Raw genomic sequence first — 22503 nt, forward strand, 5'->3', positions numbered from 1 at the left:
GAAGACCTCATGGGACAATACTTTTCCAAAATAGAACAGTCACATTAAGAAATGCACCGTTTGTGTAGGCATTCATCCTTCGTAATCTCCTCAACTCTGCAGATCTTTATTTACAAAAACGTGGACTGTTTTTTCCCCTAGGTTTCACTCTCTCAATAATCTGTTTTTTCTATAATACTGGAGCTTTAAATAACTTGATAGCTCTTTTTAAAAAATAGCTATTACATTTGTGTAAACAAAATGGTGCTTTCTCATATTTGCAGTGTAAGAGTCTGAAGTTTCTTTCAGTAGAAGATATTTTTTTAATTGTGGTTGAGAGAGAGATTAAAATATCAACTGCTTTATTCACTTCCTGAAATAAAACACATCAATGTGAGGTTAAAGACACAATAGATCTATGCTCTCATTTTTTAGTAACTAACACATTAACTTCCAAATATTTAAATGTGAACTTCAAGTTCTGTGTAAAACTGCATGAAAAGTTGTCTAGTTCAAATGTAGGTGCTTACAATTTTTTTTTACAGCAGTGTGCCATGAATCACATCAGATTCCATAGAACCTTGCTGAACTGCACACTTCTTAATCTATGCAAAAAATTGGTTGTCTCTCAATTCCTTTCATGGGTTGAATAGCGGATGTTGTAATAAGGTTCTATATTAATAAGGTTTCATTATTTTTACAAAACATACTAAATACACTTAGTAATGTACTATGAAGTATAATAAAGCTAAAGTATAGTTGATGATCAAAATACACTTTTGTTATACACCACATCCAACTACCATTATTATTAAAAAAATTGTGGTAGCATTCGGGATCCAAGTCAGGTCTTGGGGCCTGTTGTGCTAGGTAGTATACTGATTTGTATGAAAATACAATGCCTGAGTCAGAGAACCTGCAATTTAAGAAAAGAATGTAAAATGAATCCTGGGGTGGGGTGAGGGAAGGGAAGGGGACAGGACAGGGGAGACAAATATATACATTAAAAAGGTAAATTTATAGGTAGAATAGTTGACTATCCCCATCTGCCCTTTACTTGCCAGTTTTTAATTGGCTGATTTCTTACAAGTATCATAATAGATGTTTGTTTGTTCTCTTGCTAATTCACCAAATTGATATTGTCAGTGGAGCTCCCAGTCATTAGGGCAAATTAAAAGTGTTCTACTGTATGCTTGTGCCATCTGTAGGCACAAAGCAGCTATGTTGTTTTTCCACTTTTAGCAATCCAGAGGAGACATCACTGTAGCTTACCTGTGCTTTGTCATGTCTTCATTCCTCTCTACATGCTACTTCTTACCTTGGCAGTTGAGATGAAGAATAGAGCTACATTTCTGTTAGAATGCTAATGCTGATCCAAGCAGCTGCGTGGGAGTAGTAGAAAAACTTTATCCCCCTGTTTCTCTCTACCTAGAAAGAATCTTTGTTTCTGCTGGGAGGGGAGGAGTGGAGTTTGGTGGGAGAGGCTAAAACATAGCCGTAATTGGGTATATGCCCTCTTGGAAAGCAAGCAACCTTTTAAAAATGTATTCAAGGTAGAAATATGTTAAGAATAGTGTGAGCATTTTGTACTACTTGTGGTATACCTGTTCAATCAGTCTGGCACCTCTTACAAGCATGAGAATTAACTTAAATGTTAAATACTTAGCACTTGTATAGTGGATTATATCTTCAAAGTATTGTGCACGCATTAAATGAGACAAAAAGCAGATGTGAAATGGAATCTTATGCCAAAAGTAAAAAGCAAGTACTTTAATGTGACATTACAGTTTTTTACATGTACAAAAGTAATCAAATTATAGGATTCCCACTACAGCTGGAATTTAACCCTCTTGTACATATGCAATATTTCATGAATTTAGGATGATTCATGAATACAGTATTTTCTAAGAGGGCCAAGTGATGGTTTCTGGGGGAACCATAGCTATCAGTTTTTTGACTTTTCAAACCTGTAAAATTTGAGCCATAAAGTTACGTATTTGGTTGTTTAACTTTCTCAGCCAGCCTTTTTAAATCTCAGAGCACACATTCCTCATTGAAGACTTTTTTTTATACACCCACTTAACTTCAAATGCAGAAATTAGAATTAATCTGAGCATATAAAGAGATCTAAAACTTCTTAAAGTATAAAATAGTCTTCCTTTTCACACTCCTGGTAACTCAAATGGCTGAACAGGCTTTTACCAAACTTCTTAAGTTTCTTAGAGTATTTAAAACAAACATGACATTTTAGTGATTTTTTTTTTCCCCCCAGAAAGTTTTAAATGCCCTAAAATGGGGTCTTAAAAATAATTCCTCTGAGCAGTAGCTCCAGAGTTGCTACTGAAATTACTTTTTAAAACTTTAATAGCTTTTGTCAATTTGTAGATGTCACTATATACTTTGTATCCAATCAGAATGGATAGAAGATAAAGACTAAACAGAATTTCAGCAGGGAAAATATCAGTCTTATAATTTAGCACAGTACATATCTTTCACTCCTAAGAAAATTACTATCAGTAAAAATTTAAGTTGCAGCATTAAAATTAAAGGGTGCATTTGCTTTTTTTGGTTTTATAATGGGGAGGGGGAAATAGGAAACAGATCACTTTGCTCTTTGAGAAGCAACACATCTCTTCAGCCTCTGAATATTTACAGATTTTTAACCTGGTAGTGATGTTTTAGATGGCAGTCTTTTCTCACCTTTGCTATTGTTTTGCAAGTCAGCCCAGTTGCATGCAGGTCATGTATAATTCTCAATTATAAAACAAACAAAATCCATTTGCACAACTTGAAACTTCAGAGACAAGATGAAGAGGACCGCTTAGCATCTTGCTGTAAGGAGATGTAACTTGTCTTTCCCTTCTCTGAAAAAGCTAATATTTAATCTGCTATTGGCCTCATCAGGTTTCTTATGTAAAATTTGTTAGCAGTAGCAATTTTCTGGCCTTCCAACCGTTTGGCTATTCTCAGCTAGGGGTTTTACTATATCAGCCAGTACTATTCTTGACCACTCCCAAAGATCATTTTGATGTCCATCAAAATGTATGCTGTCTGAGATGGCAGTTTATCCATAGAAGCTGCTATCAGAAAAACACCCCTCCCTGCTGCTGCCCCCTCTCCTCTGCCCTCCCCCCACTTTCATGGTAGGACCAAAAACTTTCATTGTGTGTTTCAACTTTTCAAGATTTATTATTGCAGGCTGATTGATTTCCTGTTTTTCTGCTAATGTACTGCCAAAAGTAGAAATATGTTATCTTTCAAATGTTTTTGTTTTCTAATTAAATCTAGCAAATTTGTAATTTACTAATTTACAAGGAGTTGTTTAGGACTTTTAATGAAGAAAAAAACACCCCCTCTCCCCCAAATACAGTCTCTTTGCCCAGCCAGTCCTGGCTCCCTTCTCAATCTCTCTCTCCCACATCTGGCCTCCGGTCTTCCTCCGCCCCCCTATTCTCTGTTCCCACTGGGTTCCGATTTTTCCTCTCCTTGTCCAATCTCAGTGTTCCTCCCTCCCAGGTACCCTGTCCCAGTCTCAGTTCTCTCTCTCATATACACAATTAGATAGGTCTCTTCTTCTCTCCCTCACCATACACTTCCTCTCATCCCTCACCTTTTCCCCCACCCATTATTTCTCAATCCCAATCTCCTTGTCCAGCCCTCCATGCGAAGGTGCCTCTGGCGAAAGACTTGCTGCATCCCTCCCCCGAGAAGTGGAAACACAAGAAGAAGCGTCTGGTCCAGAGTCCGAACTCCTGTTTCATGGATGTGAAGTGTCCAAGTTGCTATAAAATCACCACTGTATTCAGCTATGCTCAGACTGTAGTTCTGTGTATTTCCTGCTCAACTGTGCTGTGCCAGCCCACTGGAGGAACGGCAAGGCTTACAGAAGGATGCTCCTTCAGACGAAAGCAGCACTAAACGAAAGTGTGTCTGAGATGGGTGGGACTACCTGCGCAGTTGGCTGCACAGACAAATACAGATGGTTCAAGAGCATGGGATTCAGCCACAGAGCAACATTAAGTGTCAAGATGTGAACAGAAGGCTTTAAAGACGTCTCTAGAATGTGAGGGGAGAACATGACTTTCATACTGTCCCTGTAGCCTCACCCATCTGACTGTCAATAAATTTTGGATAAAATACAAAAAAAAAAAGGTCCTAGTGTCCTTCCTCTCTCCCTTCCCCCCATCCAATCTTGTTCTAATCCCCCGGCTCCCAGTTCTAGTCTCCTTGCCAAACCAGTCTGTCCCTCCCCTCTCTATCAGCCTCCAGTCCCAGTTCATCACCACCCTTGGCAGGTCTGGCTGTTGCCAGATTCAAATGCAGAAGAGATAACAACCTCCTCTCCTCTTTCCAGGCACAATGGGGGCTCATTGAGAACACAACAGAGAGAATCTGCGTTCAGGTGCCTGGACCCAGCACAGCCTGCAACAGCTCAAAGCTGCAATTTCAGGGAAAGTCCTGCTTGACACCATACTGGAGTGCAGATAGACTCCTCAGGGAATTTAGTTGCCAACATTTAACTCTGTACTGAGCATGTGCAAACTGGGATTCTTTCAAAGGCGTATAATTTGGCCAAATTAGACCATGTTTGCAGAGGAACAGTAACAGGGACGTCGCTGATGCACGGGGTACCCCCCAACCCCAAATTTCAAGTTCCAACTTCAAAACACGGGGGCAGTAAAACTTTTGAAAGAAAAGCTCATCAGCATTTTTTAACATGGGCAAACCAATTTTTCCCTAGCCTTGTTCTCAAAAATGGCTGAACCATTTTAGCTGAAGATTTTTCCCAAAAAATTCAGGCTGAGGCAGACATTCAGCATGAAAAATTTAAGCCCAAACAAAGTTATAAGCAATTAAAAATGGGGTCTGAAAGTGGAGAGTGTCAGGCAACCTTACCAGGCAGTGCTATCAACCCTGCCTATAATGATGATGACTACTGTAGAGAGGGCAGGTTGGTGGTTTCTGTTTTCCCTGTCTTAAAAGACACAAACGAGGGCATTCAATGAAATTGAAAGGTGGCAAATCCAAAACCAGTGCAAGGAAGTATTTGTTCACACACTGCATAATTAGACTGTAGAATTTACTGCCACTGGAAGTCATTGAGGCTGAACATCTTAGCAAGATTCAAAAAGAGATTAGACACTGATATGGCTAATAATATCCAGAGTTGTTATAGTTCTGTCAGATTTCTGTAGGGATATAAAAGCTCATGCTTCAGGGTTGAAGGAAATCTCTAGTGACTAGATCGAATATGGGGGGGGGGGCAGATTATCTCACATTTGCCTAATGGGAAGTTCCTTGCTCTTTCCTCTGAAGCATCTGGTGCTGGCCACTACTAGAGACAGGATACCGGAGCATGATCAAATGCAATATGGCAATTTCTGTGTTCCTATGAACTTTTGAAATTTATAGATACTCAAGGATATGGATGGGATCATTATTCCAATGACATCCTGTGTTTTCACTGATATCTTTAGGTGAATTACACAACTTTTATCATTTAAAAAAATATTTATAAAATGTGCCCTTTAGGCTCAAGATGCTGGAATAAAATATAATAAACAGTTACAACGCTACATTTCTCAAAAGGTGAGAAGAAAGATTACTCCTTTCAAGAAACCCAAATCCCACTCCTTTCAAGCAGATGGGGGGTGGGGGGGGAAAGAGCGCATGTGTGTCAGGAACTTCTAAAGATGTCACAGCTTCTCCTTTTAGTGCATAATATTGTGGACTAGGAAGAAATGACAGAAAATCACATTATTTACAGAACATAATCAGGTAGAGGTAGGTTAGAAGTGTAATTTTTTTATTTAATATTTAACTATATTATTTAGAATGTTAATTTTTGTAGACTTCAGTATTTCAAATTTAGGTGTGGTGACAGTGCAGCTGACTTGTTAATCTTCCTAGCCCCCCCCCTTTTTTTTTTAACTTGGAAAAACTTCTCTAAAGTGAAAACAGCAGAATAAAGCTGCAAATCCATTTTTAAATTTCAGATTATTTGTGTGGAGAAAGTGCAGCTGCATTTAAAGAATGTTTCTTGTGACAAGTGCTTACCTATAGTTAATTTTTCCTTTTTTCCTCCAAAAAGTACAAAAGTGTTCCATAAAAATTACTTTACTGTAGGCTAATGAAAAAACAATATGTACTTCACAAATCCTAAAGGATTGCATATTTTTTTTATATATTGAAATTTTCTTTCCTCCTAAACGTGCATCCCCTTTTGACGGTGGGGAAAGAGATCTTATGTAGAAGGACATTAAACTTCTAAGCTACCATTGCAGCCCAAATTCCTTGCTCAGATAGAAATCCAGCAGGGTTCTTCCTTCAGTGATATCAGTAGTAGGGGCGACATTCATAAGATTGGTGATTTATAAAAAGGAAGAATATGATATTTTTGTACTTACAAATCCTGGAGGTTTTTAAGCGGAAAATATACGTGTGTGTGTGTGTGTGTGTGTGTGTGTGTGTGTGTGAGAGAGAGAGCGAGAAAGAAAGGGTTAAGTTTCATATTCTAAACATATGCTCTATGATTCATGTGTTAAAAGGGTGCTTTTATCTTTTAGGAATAGCCTAGACTGTAAACTATTTGGGGCAGGGAATGTCTTATACGTGTATCCACAGTGCCTAATATAGTGGGTCCTGATCTTGGTTGGGGCCACTAGGTGTTATAAATTAGTATGTGTAAGAGTGTGTGTGGTTTTATTTATATTATATATACAACCCTCCCCCCCACATTTATTTATTTATTTATTTACAGGAGTCACTGGTGGTTCCCATCTATTCTATTCTATATATATATAATATTAAAAATATGAAATAGATGGGAACTGGCAGTGACTCCTGTAAATAAATAGTTGCCCACTACTGTTTCCTATTACAAGACCTTGTTTTTAGTTGCTCAAAATTTAGCTAAACTTTAACTGGGCTGAAATTTTCCATGGTGGGTGTCTGCTTCAGGCTGAATTTTAAAAAAATGTTTTAGAGCAAATGGCTCAACTGTTTCTTAGAATATGGAAAGAAAGTTTTATTGCCAGTATTGGGAGGAGGGGGGAACAACCAAAAATCTTAGTTGTTTCATTGAGAAGCTCTGTTGCCTCCATGCTTTGGAGCAGGGATTTGAAATTTGACAGAGCTGTTGCCCTAGGGTCAGAAAGCAGCCTTTTTGTCATCACTCTGAAGAGCCACACATTTAGCAGAAGATTAAACTTTTGAAAAATCATTGTTGACACATGCTCAGACACTTGTTAGTTGGACAGCTAAATTCTCCAAAGATTCTGTCTGAGCAGAACTTTCCCTGCTGTTGCTCCTCCCACATGCCAGAGGGCTGCTGTGATTCTGGGCACAGAATTGAGTGCTAGAAGACTCTCACAAGCTCTGTGTTCCTCTTGCTGGTGTCCATGCAGAAAGGAGGAAGAGGAAGCAACCTGATTCAGAGGGAGGACATGGAAGGGTTGTGGGATTGATAAGAAGAGAAGGTGATGGGGACTGGGGACATGCCAATCAGCAGGCCCAGAAGAGGGCATGCTGGGGGACAGAACAACAGAAGGGTCTGTAACCAGTAGAATGCACGCCCTCCAGAACCTGGAATAGAATAGAATTCCTGAGTTCCAACTTTCATCTGTCTAGCAAATAGCTGTGAAACCCACTCGTAAGGTGTGTCTCATCATCTTTTAGTGGTTGGTGCACATAGAGGATAATGGCTTACTACTACCAACAGTTACTCCATTAGTTAAATTGCAGAGGTCTGTGTTAAAGTTCTTGAGTTCCCAACCCTGCTAATAACCCATGTGGGGGTAAGGATAGTTCCACATGCTGGAATGTGTGTTTGGTCAGGGGGGTGTTTAAGCTTGAAAAATTACATTAATCCTCTTCCCCCCATGTTAAACAAATGTTAAGGTGATAAAGTCAAGCACTCAAAAATTAGGGAATGCCACAATTAAGGGTCCATGAAACCATTGTTCTGGCCTCCTTGTGCCATTTGCATTATGGTATATCTTTAACTAGATCAGGGGTAGGCAACCTATGGCACGTGTGCCGAAGGTGGCACGTGAGCTGATTTTCAGTGGCACTCACACTGCCCGGGTCCTGGCCACCGGTCCGGGGGGCTCTGCATTTTAATTTAATTTTAAATGAAGCTTCTTAAACACCTTAAACCTTTTTTAAACACCTTTTCAAAAACCTTATTTACTTTACATACAACAATAGTTTAGTTATATATTATAGATTTATAGAAAGAGACCTTCTAAAAACGTTAAAATGTATTACTGGCACGCAAAACCTTAAATTAGAGTGAATAAATGAAGACTCGGCACACCACTTCTGAAAGGTTGCCAACCCCTGAACTAGATGATCACATACTATTGTTCCCATAGGATACCTGCCACATTCAGTGCTCGGGATGGTTTTGTAGGGAATGAGGCTGTTATCTGAAGGACCTGTGCCTCACTTAGTGCAGAAGTTAGAGGGTGTGTAGTGATTGAGGCAGGGGATTATAGGACAAGAAAGGAGGGTTTTGTGGTTATGGCAATGCAGTGCCACCCTGTGGAATTAAATTCTATGCCTGCCTCCTCTATAGAGTTCATATGTAATGCAGGGCAAGTCACTTAAACCAAGCTTTACCCAGGTGGCCACTGACTGCGTGTTACTCATTTATTGGCCGCCCAATTTAAGATAACCAGGGCCTGATTGCACAAGTGCTGAGCACTCTCAGATGCAGGTGAAGTCAGTGGTAGCTGCTTTGAATCTATAGGGTAATATAAAAATGCTAAGTACTCTGAAAAATCCGGCTCAAGGCATCTCTAGTTGGGCATGCAACACTGGTGGACGCTTAACAATTTTGGCCTTAAGATCACAGTGCTTCTATTCCCTATCTGCAAAATAGGGATAATATACTTCCCTTACAGGAGTACTGTGGAGATTAATTCATTAATGTTTGTGAAGCACTTAAATAGTGTGGTGATGAATGCTATAGAAAATGAGTATCATGAGAAAAGTAACAATTCTCTTTTCACTGCAGGGTTTGGATGATGTGTGGTAAAGGCATAAAAGCACACACTGAATGATGAGGAAAAAAGTTACCTATTCAATGAGCTCCATCCTGTGGACTAAATGAGGCCAGGGTCCTCTGAAAAATACAGTTTGTGATCCTGTAATTAAACATCATCATAATTCAGCTCCCTTGTGCGCTTGCATTAAGGTTTCACAGGAAACTTTAATTGTGGTATTTGCTAAGTTTACACTGCTTCACTGTGCAACCTTAATGTTCCTTTAGCAGTTTTTTTTTCTGTATTTGAATATATCTACTGTACATATAAAATGTGTGTGAATCTGAGATGCAATATTGTATTTAATTGAGAGACATTCAATGGCGCATATATATAATATATATCTCAAAACAATGAGATGTTATAATTGAACATATTATGGAAAGTATCTGCTCCCAACATTAAAATTGCCTTTAAATTAAATAAAATAGTACCTCTGCGTGAACACCTAGGGAATGTCTCTCTGCAGCACCTTACCCATTTAGCAGCTGGTGTTTTTTCAAGGAAAAGATGCACTAAGGCTCATTACCTCAGCCATATGTAAGGGGGATGGAAATTGCTTTCTTGGGAGAAAGGATGTAGCATAAGAAATCCTAAGGTAGGAACCCTAGCAGTGGACGTGGCTGCAGAGAAGGCTTGAGTTGAACTTTGTTATATTATTAATTTATTTGTTAAAGCCAAACCTAAGAAAGGGAAATGAGGGTCTGAGGTTGTATATTTTTAGAGTAGGCGGAGGTAGCTACTTACACAATGAAATTCATGGGTTTTGGAACTGGTGTTGGAAGAGGTGCTCCTCTATCCTCTCACTGCCATTTGGCATCAGACCCCTCCACCCCCCTTTTTTCCCTCTGCCTGTTCAGATCATTTGCATGCTATGATATCATTGGTGGAGTGAAATGAGTGAACAAATGAGGTTGCATCAAGGGCTCACATGCCAACAATACCATTTATATATAGACTGGTTCATACTGGTAGGTCTGTGACTTCGGAGGTAGCTTTACCCTTTACCTGCAGCCCCCACCTACACTTCATCTCTCTTCCCTCTTTCTCCTTATCCCTTCCCCTTTTCTCCTCCACCTGTCCTAGTTGTTATGCAGCACTGTGACATCAGAGGTAGGCAGATGTAATCTATATCGACTATGTGGGGATTTCAGAGTAGCAGCCGTGTTAGTCTGTATCCGCAAAAAGAACAGGAGTACTTGTGGCACCTTAGAGACTAACAAATTTATTAGAGCATAAGCTTTCGTGGGCTACAACCCACTTCTTCGGATGCATATAGAGTGAAACATATATTGAGGAGATATATATACACACATACAGAGAGCATGAACAGGTGGGAGTTGTCTTACCAACTCTGAGAGGCCAATTAAGTAAGAGGAAAAAAAAACTTTTGAAGTGATAATCAAGATAGCTCAGTACAGACAGTTTGATAAGAAGCAAGTGTGAAAATACTTACAAGGGGAGATAGATTCAATGTTTGTAATGGCTCAGCCATTCCCAGTCCTTATTTAATCCTGAGTTGATTGTGTCTAGTTTGCATATCAATTCCAGCTCAGCAGTTTCTCGTTGGAGTCTGTTTTTGAAGTTTTTCTGTTTTAAGATAGCCACCCGCAGGTCTGTCATAGAATCGCCAGACAGGTTAACTCTGATGTCACAATTCTACTACCCAATAATGAACTGTTCTGTCTTGGATCCTAAAACCTTCTTTGTCTGCTAATACTAACAGCTTCAGCCCAAGCTATAATGTATGCTGAGCGAAGCTTTTTAAATAACCGTGGGTCAGGCTGACATTGTACCATAGTAGACAAATCAGCAGTTAAATTTAACAAACAAAAAATACCACTACGCAAAAGAATTAATGGACACAAATCTGACATCAGGAATCATAATACTCAAAAACCAGTGGGAGAACACTTTAACATGTCTGGCCATTCAATGACAGACCTGCGGGTGGCTATCTTAAAACAGAAAAACTTCAAAAACAGACTCCAACGAGAGACTGCTGAGCTGGAATTGATATGCAAACTAGACACAATCAACTCAGGATTAAATAAGGACTGGGAATGGCTGAGCCATTACAAACATTGAATCTATCTCCCCTTGTAAGTATTTTCACACTTGCTTCTTATCAGACTGTCTGTACTGAGCTATCTTGATTATCACTTCAAAAGTTTTTTTTTTTCTCTTACTTAATTGGCCTCTCAGAGTTGGTAAGACAACTCCCACCTGTTCATGCTCTCTGTATGTGTGTATATATATCTCCTCAATATATGTTTCACTCTATATGCATCCGAAGAAGTGGGTTGTAGCCCACGAAAGCTTATGCTCTAATAAATTTGTTAGTCTCTAAGGTGCCACAAGTACTCCTGTTCTTTATGTGGGGATTGTATCCACACAGTGAAAGCTATTACATTTTGGGAGCAAATCTCACTGACTAATTTTGATTTAGCCTCCGCCTTATTTTCTGCTGCATTTACTTGAGGAATAGCCACAAATCTAGCTGAAGCTGCTCTTAACTTTAGTGGGGAAGTGGGCTGATCTAAAATATTCTACTTGTGTTCGTTTAAATCTAAACTAAGTTATGAGTAAAACAGTGGTATTTTTTGTTTGTTAAATTTAACTGCTGATTTGTCTACTATGGTACAATGTCAGCCTGACCCACGGTTATTTAAAAAGCTTCGCTCAGCATACATTATAACTTGGGCTGAAGCTGTTAGTATTAGCAGACAAAGAAGGTTTTAGGATCCAAGACAGAACAGTTCATTATTGGGTAGTAGAATTGTGACATCAGAGTTAACTTGGCAGATCATTATCATGGCAGAGTTAACTTGGCAGATCATTATTTGTATTAATACACATACTGTACTTGTATTGACTAAAATACTCTAGGTGTACCTTTTTTCTTAAACTTAAATCCCATTAGTCATGGTCATGGAACAAAGCTCCCTGATGGCCATGGGGTGAATCTCTTTATTGGTCTGGCTAAGTAATAGTGGTACTGTTGCTCCATCTATGAAGTATCTTTTGTAATGTTGTCTGTATGTTTGTAACAAACTACTGTTACATTTTGATCCAATTTGAAAGAATTATTCCGTAAATGACATTTTATATAATGTGCAGCAATTGAACGCCCTTTGATCTGTAGAACAGTAAAAACATTTTAGGCAATTCATCTGCAAATTATGAATTAACAAGGTGAGGGAATGAATTAACAAGGTGAGGGGATGGGAGGTAAGATAATTTTTCTATCTCTGTATCATCACCCAGCAATGAGCATTTCATAGGCAATAACAGAACAAAGGGCAGAGAGAAGACTTGAGAAAATAGAGAGTCAGAGCAGCCCTGATCAAGCCCATCCTGGGATAGGCTACTAGGTATGATATAATGCACTGGTAATTGACAAGGTTATATAAGCATTAAGCAGTTCTGATGGTATCACATGCATAGTACTCAGTAAGTACATGTGGTAGCAAAAAACATTTTATAGTGTGGCTGGTTGAATAATTACAATTTGGTGCATTTTTAGAATATTTTTGAATAAATGATATGACAGTTTTTCCACATTCACAGGTTTTATAGAGCAGAGTGAATAATTTTAGAACTTTTGTAAATTAAGACCCTTAAAGCGAAATAAAATCTCCAGTTGACCATTACGCAAAGTATACTGTTTTAATAAGACCAAACTTGAATTTTGCAGATCATTGTCAAATTCTAAAAACGTAGAATTTCAACAGGAAAGCCACATTACAACTGACAATTTTTAGAATCTTTTATTTTTAAAATTCTGTAACTTTTCCATGTCATTATCTTACACACTTAATTTCACATGAAATATTAGTTAATTTGAAAATAACTGAAATTAATAAAATAAATGTAATTATTGTGTTCACCATGTTTTCCCTCTGTAAACAGGTGGACCACTGAATTTGGCAAAAGGAAACTTTCTGCTAAACATTGGAGTTATAGGCTTGGTATAATTCTATTCTGTTGCATGTAGGTTCTTGTATAACCCTAATCACTGTAATATTTGAGTGCCTTCTAGTAGTGTATTAAGCAACGTGACTAACATCTGTCACATGTGGTTCATTTTTTCTCTCATCCCCTCCTCAGCAGGGAAATTGTATACAGTCTAGTTTATTTTTTAAATTACCAAAACTTAAATAGGCACATACTGCTATGTGTTTATATTGGGGAAGACAAGGTTAAATAAGTACACCTCTACCTCGATATAACTCTGTCCTCGGGAGCCAAAAAATCTTACCGCGTTATAGGTGAAACCGCGTTATATCAAACTTGCTTTGATCCACCGGAGTGCGCAGCCCCCCCCCCCCCCCCCCGGAGCACTGCTTTACCGCGTTATATCAGAATTCGTGTTATATCGGGTCGCGTTATATCGGGGTAGAGGTGTATGTCTTGAATTTAGGAGCAGAATGTGAGGTTTGGCATAGTTCTTGGTTCCTGTGGATGTTTCTTCTGCAGTCTGGGACCAGCCACTGAGAAATCTGTCTCCTGTGCAGATTATCATTACCTTTGTGGTAAAAAGTTCTGTAGTGCCTGAAGAACAGAGTTGTTGACCACAGTCTCTCTCTTACAGCTTTAGAAAATCTTTTAGATATCCTTGGACCAGGCCATTGAGAGCCTGGAAGATAGGGACTGGGACCTTGAACTTGACTCCCTGTTCTTTGGGAAGCCAGGGATAGAGAGCAGAGGATAATTTTGATGTACTTTCAATAGCCCACGTTGCTGAGGAGATATGCTGCTGCATTCTGAATTAGGTGGAATTACCTAAGGGCTGATGCTTTGTGCCCAACTATATTGCATTGCTATAGTCCAGCTGGGATGTGACAAAGGTGTGTGTATATATAACTAAGGACAGATCATCACCTACCAGGATGGGATAAGTATCAGAGGGGTAGCCATGTTAGTCTGGATCTGTAAAAAGCGATAGTGTGTCCTGTGGCACCTTATAGACTAACAGACCTATTGGAGCATAAGCTTTTGTGGGTGAATACCCACTTCGTCAGATGCATGCAGGATGGGATAGTCTCCTAGTCCAGTAGAAAGATTACCTGACTTTGTGTCAGAGTTTAGTGTCAGCAAGGAGCACACCTAACCTGAAGACAGATTTGACTCATTGTGGATGTGTACCATCAACCAAAGAAGACTGCACCATGGCTTCCAACTCTTCAAAGCTTTCCTCTGCTCACCAGTATCACCTCTCTGGTGCTTGTATTGAGTATCAAATGCCTGTTCTTTATTCATAAGCTGAACATGTCCAAGCAATGGGCTAGCTTAGTGTTAGTGGGATGTGGTAAAGGTTAAATAGAGCTGTGTCTCATCTGCGTATTGCTGGCACTTTGAGTCCATGTCATCTTAGCAGTTTTTCTGATGGCTGCATGTCAGTGATGAATTGGTCCAGAGAGAATTGAGCCATATGGGGATGCCACATGTGAGGGGGTCTGGTTGGAGAGATGCAATTTCTGATCATTTGTCCTTTGGGTGCATCCTTTCAGGAAGGACTTAAACCATTTTAACTTGTTTCCCTGGACCTCTGCCACCTTTCAAGTGGGGAAAGTAGTATCTCTTGGCTGCCAGTGTCAAATGCTGGAGAGACGTGTAGTTGAGTGAGGCCAGATGTCTGCCCTCTATCTATCAATACCAGGAAGTTATCCGTCAGTGCCATTAAAGCTGTTTTCATCCTGTATTGTCTTGAAACCAGATTCTGCCAACTCCAGGACATTGGCTTCACTTAGATAAGCTTGTAGTTAGCATCTCTATGAAATAGCTCAGAATTGGAAGGCTCGATACTGCACAGTAGTTGGCTAGCTCCTATTTATCCAAGGTAGTTTTCTTCAGTGTTGGTCGCTATTGTAAGTTTGAATGAGGAAGGGACGATTCCCTCTCTCAAGGCAGCATTGGCTGACTTCAGTCATGAGTGGCACCAGTTACTTGTGACTCTTTCACCAACCAGGAAAGGCAAGGTCTCAGAGTCACAGGTCTTGAGTCTATTGGCCAGTATAGGGGGAATGGATCCATGCAGTTTGAGAAGTGTTTACAAATGCTCCTGATCTTTTCAGTAAAGTAAGATGATAGTCCTTGCTGCTGGGTTCTGCTGTGGAGTGTGGTAGTCAGGATTATGAATTGATTTACCACTTTGGATAGCTCCTTAAGGTGAGATGTGGCACTTCTGTGGAGGCTGAGGAAGCTTGTCTTGGTGTAGGCTTTGAAAAATTCTTCATTTTAAACCTGTCTGTTTCAGCCTTTGTTTTCTACCATCACGCTCAAGTTTTTCCCTCTCAATCTGGCCTGGGGTGCCAAAAAAAACAGATAGATGTGTGAATGAAGAGGCCCTCTGGGATGGTTGAGACTAGAATATGAAGATAATGATTCACAAGATCTTCAGCTCATCCTGTGGGTAGAATGCTATTATCCTTTAGTATATTTTGGAATTTGATGGGGGCCCATGACACTTCCTGCTTGAATCAGGATCGTGTCTTTCTTGATGCCTGGGAGCTATAAATGCTCTATTACTTGTATGAGGTTATGGTCTGTTCAAGATAATGCCTGGGTTGTAATGTCCTCACTATTGATATTTAATGTGAGGATCAGGTCCAAAGTGTGTCCAGCTGTGTGGGTTGGACAAGAGGTGACCTGTGAAAGTCTTAGAGAAGCAAGTGGAGGATCGCTTGCTGGAGGATTCTCTGCGACTTAAAGTCTTTAAATCATGATTTGGGGACTTCAACAGCTGAGTCAAGGGAGAGAATTATTCCAGGAGTGGGTGGGTCAGATTTTGTGGCCTGCATCATGCGGGAGGTCAGACTAGATGATCATAATGGTCCCTTCTGACCTTAAAGTCTATGAGTCTATAAGTGAGGAGATGAGTTTTTGAATTTTAACGTCTGAGGCCTTGTTGCTAACAACACTGAAGTTTTCCCAGGATCACCTGTCTGGAATATTTCACCACCATCATTGACAAGGTATTAATGAGCTCCCTTATAAACCCTTTAGTCTTTGATGTCCATATTGTGCCCACGCTCTGTTAGCTCTGACTCTGGTTTGTAATTCAAATGGCCTTGTTTTATTTGTCTCATCACTTTTGGATTTGAAGTTTGAAGAAAAGAATGCAGTGCTGCCTGCTTTCTTATCCTGTCTACATCAGGCTGAGTGGCTTGGAGGAACATGATGTGCCACCACAGGGCTTGAGCAGTTTTCCAGGCAGGTGTTTGTGATGCAGGCTATATCGGGGCAATAAGGACTTGAATAGAATAGAATTCTGCCTCCCTATCTCTCCTTTCTAGCCTGGCTCCCTAACTAATCCTTGGATACTTTGCCTCCCTCTTCTTGCTGCCCTGAATGTCTCCGTAGTTCCTCAGCTACCCCCTTGCTAGCCTGTCCATTTAATTGTCTTCTCTTTATGCCTTGCCTCCCTTAGACATACCAGTTTTCTGGAGCAGAAGTCAAACCATTGAAGGTTTGTCACAAGGAGAAGCTGTCTCTATACCACAGCAGCAGTCTTCAGCTGTCAGGCATCTTTATCTGTAATTTCCCCCACCCTCTACTCTTTAAATGGCACTTACTGTTAAGGACTCCGACCTCAGATTTTCTTAGTGGGTAATCGCACATCCTAGGCTTCAAAAGTGTGTCTGGCAAAATTAAAGTATCTTGTTGAGGTCACAGTTGAGTTTGCATTTGAGTGTGATTCTCCCCTCCCCGCCCCCCTGGAATTCTGTGGTTGTATGCTGGAATTGAAAAAGGAGTTTGGCAATGCATGTCAATGGCGATTGTTGTGGATGTGATAGGAAATGTATTTGAATTAACAGATTTTTTGAGTTGTAATATATATAGATGAGGCTAACTTTTCATAGAATACTTACATTTTTTCCATTTGCCCACCTCTTTAACTTCGAATAACAATTTTTTATTTTAGTTTTTTAAAGCCAGCCATCTCAAAAGATTGGAGGTATTCCTCTGTAATTGTTACAAACAACAAAACATCATTATTTACCTCAATCTGAAAAACACTGGTTCATGAGAAATACTTTGGAACAATGTTATGGATTCAAATAATGGTGGTAGTAATATTCTCAGCAGTTGCATTTTGCTGCACCACTCTTTCTCCTGAATGTGTACTGTAATAAAGTGGTTTCACATTTCTTTCCAAAACCAAGAGGGTTAGCTAGTAGTAGAAATTCCATTAATCCGTTGCAGAAGGATCTATTTTAGAAGGTATCTTATGAGAAAATATTTCTTTTTATGTGATTTGATTCATTAGGAGAAATCTATAATTTACTTATGGATTGTCATTTCATGCCATGGGGGAAAATGTCCTTTTTATACACCTCATAAAAATGTGAGAATGAGGGATTGTGTTCCAAAATTATTCCCTGGCTTTGGGGCCTCTTTGTGGAGATGGTTCTAAAGTTGATTGTTATACTGAGCCATGTATCCAAGTAAACAAGCACCCTGAAATTTTGACCTCATCTGCCATTTAGTTAGTATTTTTCTCCTTCATGGCACTTTTTAATTGACTGTTGAGCCACTAAAGATATGAAATACCTGCTTCCTATTGGTCAAAGGATGGCTCCCTAAAGGTCCTGTGCATCAGTCATGCAGTCCCATTAATAACTTTCATTTCATTTTTTAAGGGGCAATGCAGAGCTTAAACAAAAAATTAGTTCTCAGATTTCTGGGCAGCCACTAATTAGCTTGTTAAGGATATTAAACACAGAAATTTTGACTTCTTTTTAAAAATATTGTGTTTTTTCCCATCTGGGTAATCCTCGTGGTATTTCCTGGCTCACTGACAATATTTCAGAAGTTTCATTCGAAACCACGCAATCCATAATAGGCTACTGTGTAGCAGAATGACATCACAAAGTTTCTGGTATGTCACTGCCTCAGCATAAGAGAGATTGCGTTGGATCCACTGAAATTTATGGTGTTTGATGCCACATTCTGGGATATCACAGTGAATCAGGACATACAGAGAATGTCTGTCTGACAAAGGAAAAATTACTTTCAAAAGTTTATTTTAATTAATTTTTGTACTGACTCTCACAACTTGTTTAATAAAAATATTCTGCATAGAAACTTTATGCCTAACTCAGTTACCTCTTTTGCTTTGCAGTTCATTTTTTAAATACTTCAGGCTGAGCATTAAACCCATTACTTAACAATGCCACTAAAATGTCTCTTAGATGTCATGACACATTCCACTCCACCATGCTCCCGAAATCTGTGCTCAATAGGATGCCCACTCAGTCTTTTCTGAGCTAGGAACTAGGAAGCAAGGACATTGGGCACTAATACTAAAATAGTCTCCCCATAGATTTGTAAGTAGTGAGCTCTATGGGTTTATGACCAGCCCATCTTACACTCTCTCTTTTCCCCTCACCCCCCCCCCCCCCCCCGGTCTTTTTCCAGTTTTTCTACATTGTTAGGTGATGTGTCTGCCTCTTTGTACTTTTGCCATTTTTGCAATGGCTTTTCTGTAGGCAGTGTTTCCTATCTGGGACTCCTACTGGGAACGTCTCTTTGGATGGATTATTTTTATTTCTCTGGACTTCTCTCTCTCCCTTTAGCTTTTGACTTTGTTTAGTTTTTCAATCTCTCTTCCTCCTGTTGTCTGTCCCCTTTTCATTTCTGCCATCTTCTCTTAGGTTTATCTTGAAATAAATTTGCACCGGTTTAAATAAAGGTGTGATTTTGTTTTGTTAGGCTGATATATTAAACTAGTGCCAAACCTACACTTTAAAAAAATTTAATTCAGCATGTCTTAACTTGATTTTAGGTTAACTTGATAAGGAATGGAGTTAAGATAAATTGAGATTAGCCAAATGCAATTGAATTAAGTGTGTCCACACAGGGTTTCGAACTGGTTTAACTACTTGGGTTTACAGCTGCATCTTTAGTTAAACTGGTACAATTTTGAACATAGACCATATAAAAGGAAAGCTGTTCCTGTGATGAGGGTACTAGCCTGGCACTCGGGAGACCCAGGTTCAGTTCCTTGCTCCAACACAGGCTTGCTATCTGACCTGGCATCATTCATTTAGGATACAAATTTCATAAGTCTGTAAATCACATTTTCAAAAATGTCTTAAACTTGTAAGTCACTTATTAGGCATTATTAGTCTTTGTGCCTCCATTCCCCATCTGTAAAATGGGAATAATAATACTTCCCTACCTTAAAGGGGTGTTATGAGCAGGGATCCTAGTTTCCATGATTAAAACCCCCCAAATTCTCGACGATAAAAAAACCATAAAAATCCACATTTTTCCACAATTAAAATAAAACACTGAACTTTAGTTTCCCTAGCCACAATATATATAAATATCAGTTGAACACAATGTTTTATTGATATACAATATAACTCCATTTATCTGATCTAACTGGGACCGGGGCCAGATCAGATAATCAAAAATTTTGATAATCCGGAGAGCTTCAGCGGTGGGGGCTTGACAGCCCCAGATAGCCAGATAATGGTGGCTAGGATAAATGGGTTTTACTGTACATGGTTTTATTTTTTCACAAAATATAAAAACTAAAGATTCTATGTAAAAATGCGAATTCTGCATTTTCCCATGGTAAACCGATTTCTAGGATTCCTGGTTATGAGGATAAATACACTAGGGAGTTACACGTTTTGTAGTGTCTTTAGTCTGAGCTTATTGCACACACCAAGGGCTCCTTGCATCTCTCCATTCCCACCCACAAGCTCCCTATGTGCCATCCTCTCATCCTCCTCTGTTTCAGGGACTCACTGCAACTCCTCCCAATCTCCCCCTTCTAGGGGTTGTGTGTGTGCCCTATTTCTTCTTCCTCCCATACAAGGGTGCCCCCAAGCCAGGAGCTCTGTGTGTTTGCCATGGTTTCCCCCTTCATCCATCCACCATTATTTGTTGTCTTTCTGTCTGGACGATAAGTCATTCAGGGTGTCAGCGTGATTAAACTGTATGGGAGGATGAAGGTAAATGAGGGCATTTGTATACTGGAAGACATAATATGTGCCATCAACCTTTTGCTTGATATAAAGAAAACTGCAAAGATGTTTGGAGCTGTGATTGTGTTAAATTTGTTCTGAACAGTTGGCAAAGGCTCCCTGTGTCCCCCATGTTCCCCATTTTGGTTTTCCAGTTTCCCCCAAAGATCAATAGGATTCTGTCTCTTAATGCCTTAGAACATTCCCTGAAGTTTTGAAAACGATCAGATGTATCGTTGAAAAGTTATTGTGTTACAGAAATGCCGTGGTGTTGAATGCAAGGCTGTGCAGGCTTGACCAATTAAAAGATTGAGGCGCTCAAATCCTGTGGTAATGTGGGCCACCTTATGTAGAGCTCAATATACTTAAACATTTTTCTGTCCTGTAGATCTCGCCTCACATTTTCCTTTCTCCCTGCTATTGTGCCATATGTTGTATATAGGCTGCTGTTTTCTCCCCCAGAAGTGGCTGTATTGCAGTATTACTGTAAATATATACTTCATGAGGCACTTTACAGCCCTTTGGGGTGATAGACTATATAAATGTAATTATTTTTGATAATAGTACATTGTTTTATTTTGCTCTCTTTCTCCCTTCTCCTTACCCTGCTGGCTGAAGAATGGGGAGTATCATTAGACCTCCTTACCCTTGTTTTCTTTACTGGCTGCTGTGCCTGATGTTGTGTGGCAGTAGAAGATGTGAAGCAACATAAAGATGTGCTCCATATAAGGCTTGGTGGGAAAGGAATAGTGCTTGCTTGCATGGTGAGGATGCTAGAGAGCAGTGCCCCTGACTTACCTGAGAGCATGACAAAAGAAAAGAAAGTGCTAGTTGGTCACACTGACTCAAATAAAGCACTGAACAATACCCAACTCCCCATTGGGTAATATGACTATGTAACGCGTCCCTCGGCCCGCACCACTTCCTGCAGCCCCCATTGGCCTGGAGCAGCGAACCGCGGCCAGTGGGAGCTGCGATCGGCTGAACCTGCAGATGCGGCAGGTAAACAAACTGGCCTGGCCTGTCAGGGGCTTTCCCTGAACAAGCGGCGGCCCTAGTTTGAGAACCACTGATGTAAATATTTGCACAACTTCTTTTTGCAGTTACTGTCCAGTTCTGCTCTAGAATCCAAGTTTTCAATTTTTTTAAAAAAGTATCTAGCTTTCATGGTTGCAAAGAAAGTGTGCAAAATACAAAGTGAAATCTGACACAGTATTTGTGTTCCTGAGTGTGGTCAGTATGAAAGAATAGCTATGAGATGTGTGAATGATTCCATTCATTTCTCTGGGCTGTTAACTCTAAAGCCTCAGATTAATACTTGAAACATTTAGCTAATTCTGTGCTAATAATTGAAACAAACACCAAGCTATTATATTCATATTAATCTATCATTGAATGTAGTAAGAGATACTAGGATGTGTTGGTGTTGGTGAGGAAATAAATTGCTGTCTGTTTGCTGAGGTGTAGAATCAGAATAAAGGAAATGTGGGGCTGGAAGGGACCTCGAAGTCATCAAGCCCAGCCCCGTGCACAGAGGTTCAGGACCAAGTAAACCTAGACCATCTCTGATAGGTGTTCGTCCAACATGTTAAAAACCTCCAGTGATGGGGATTCCACAATCTCCTTTGGAGGCCTATTCTGGTGCTTAACTATTATTCTAGTTAGTTTTTCCTAATATCTAACCTAAATCTCCTTTGCTGCAGATTAAGGTCACTACTTCTTGTCTTCCCTTCAGTGGACATGAAGAACAACCGATCACTGTCCTTTTTATAGCAGTTCTTAATGTATTTGAAGACTGTTAGCAGGTCTTCCCTCAGTCGTCTTCTTTTTTCAAGGCTAAACATGCCAGTTGTTTTAACTTTTCCTCATAAGTCAGGTTTTCTAAACCTTTTATCTTTTTTTGTTGCTCGCCTCTGGACTTTCTCCCAATATGTCCCATCTTTCCTAAAGCGTGGCACCCAGAATTGGATATAGTACACTAGTTGAGGCCTCTCCAGTGCCGAGCAGAGTGGGACAATTACCTCCCATGTCTTACATATGACACTACAATTAAAACACCCCATAATATTAGCTTTTTTGCAACTGCATCACATCATTTACTCGTATTAAATTTGTGATCCACTGTAACCCCCAGATCCTTTTCAGCAGTACTACTACCTAGCCAGTTATTTCCCATTCTGTAGTTGTGCATTTTTTTTTCCTTTTGAGTGAAATACTTTGCACTTGAATTTCATCTTGTTGATTTCAGACCAATTCTCTAATTTGCCAATGTTGTTTTGAATTCTAATTCTGACCTCCAAAGTGCTTGCCTCCTAACTTGGTGTCATCTGCAGATTTTACAAGTATACTCTCCACTCTATTATCCAAGTCATTAATGAAAATATTGTCTAGTATTGGGTATCTATGGGGGCCCCAGTAGATTAGCCCTCCAATTTGAAGCAAACCATTGATAACTCTTTGAGTATGGTCTTTCAAGCAGTTGTGCACCTACCTTA

General features: G+C 39.7%; 2 protein-coding genes across 4 annotated transcripts in view; both read left to right on the top strand.

Moving 5' to 3' along the window:
• Positions 1-22503, top strand: part of RNF19A (ring finger protein 19A, RBR E3 ubiquitin protein ligase) — a 102057-nt gene that overhangs the window by 24890 nt on the left and 54664 nt on the right. The window contains exon 4 of one of the 3 annotated variants that reach the window (XM_065399474.1): positions 8999-9130. The exons of the other annotated variants lie outside the window; for them this stretch is intronic. The gene's annotated coding sequence lies outside the window, so the exon portion shown is untranslated. The remainder of the gene's footprint in view (positions 1-8998; positions 9131-22503) is intronic. 3 annotated transcript variants of the gene reach the window in all.
• On the top strand, positions 3691-4130 carry LOC135874600 (small ribosomal subunit protein eS27-like). The gene has a single exon (XM_065399479.1). The coding sequence runs from the start codon at positions 3739-3741 to the stop codon at positions 3895-3897; it is 159 nt and encodes a 52-aa protein (XP_065255551.1). The 5' UTR covers positions 3691-3738; the 3' UTR covers positions 3898-4130.

Source organism: Emys orbicularis, chromosome 2 (assembly GCF_028017835.1).
Source record: "Emys orbicularis isolate rEmyOrb1 chromosome 2, rEmyOrb1.hap1, whole genome shotgun sequence".
Lineage (NCBI taxonomy): Eukaryota > Metazoa > Chordata > Testudines > Emydidae > Emys > Emys orbicularis.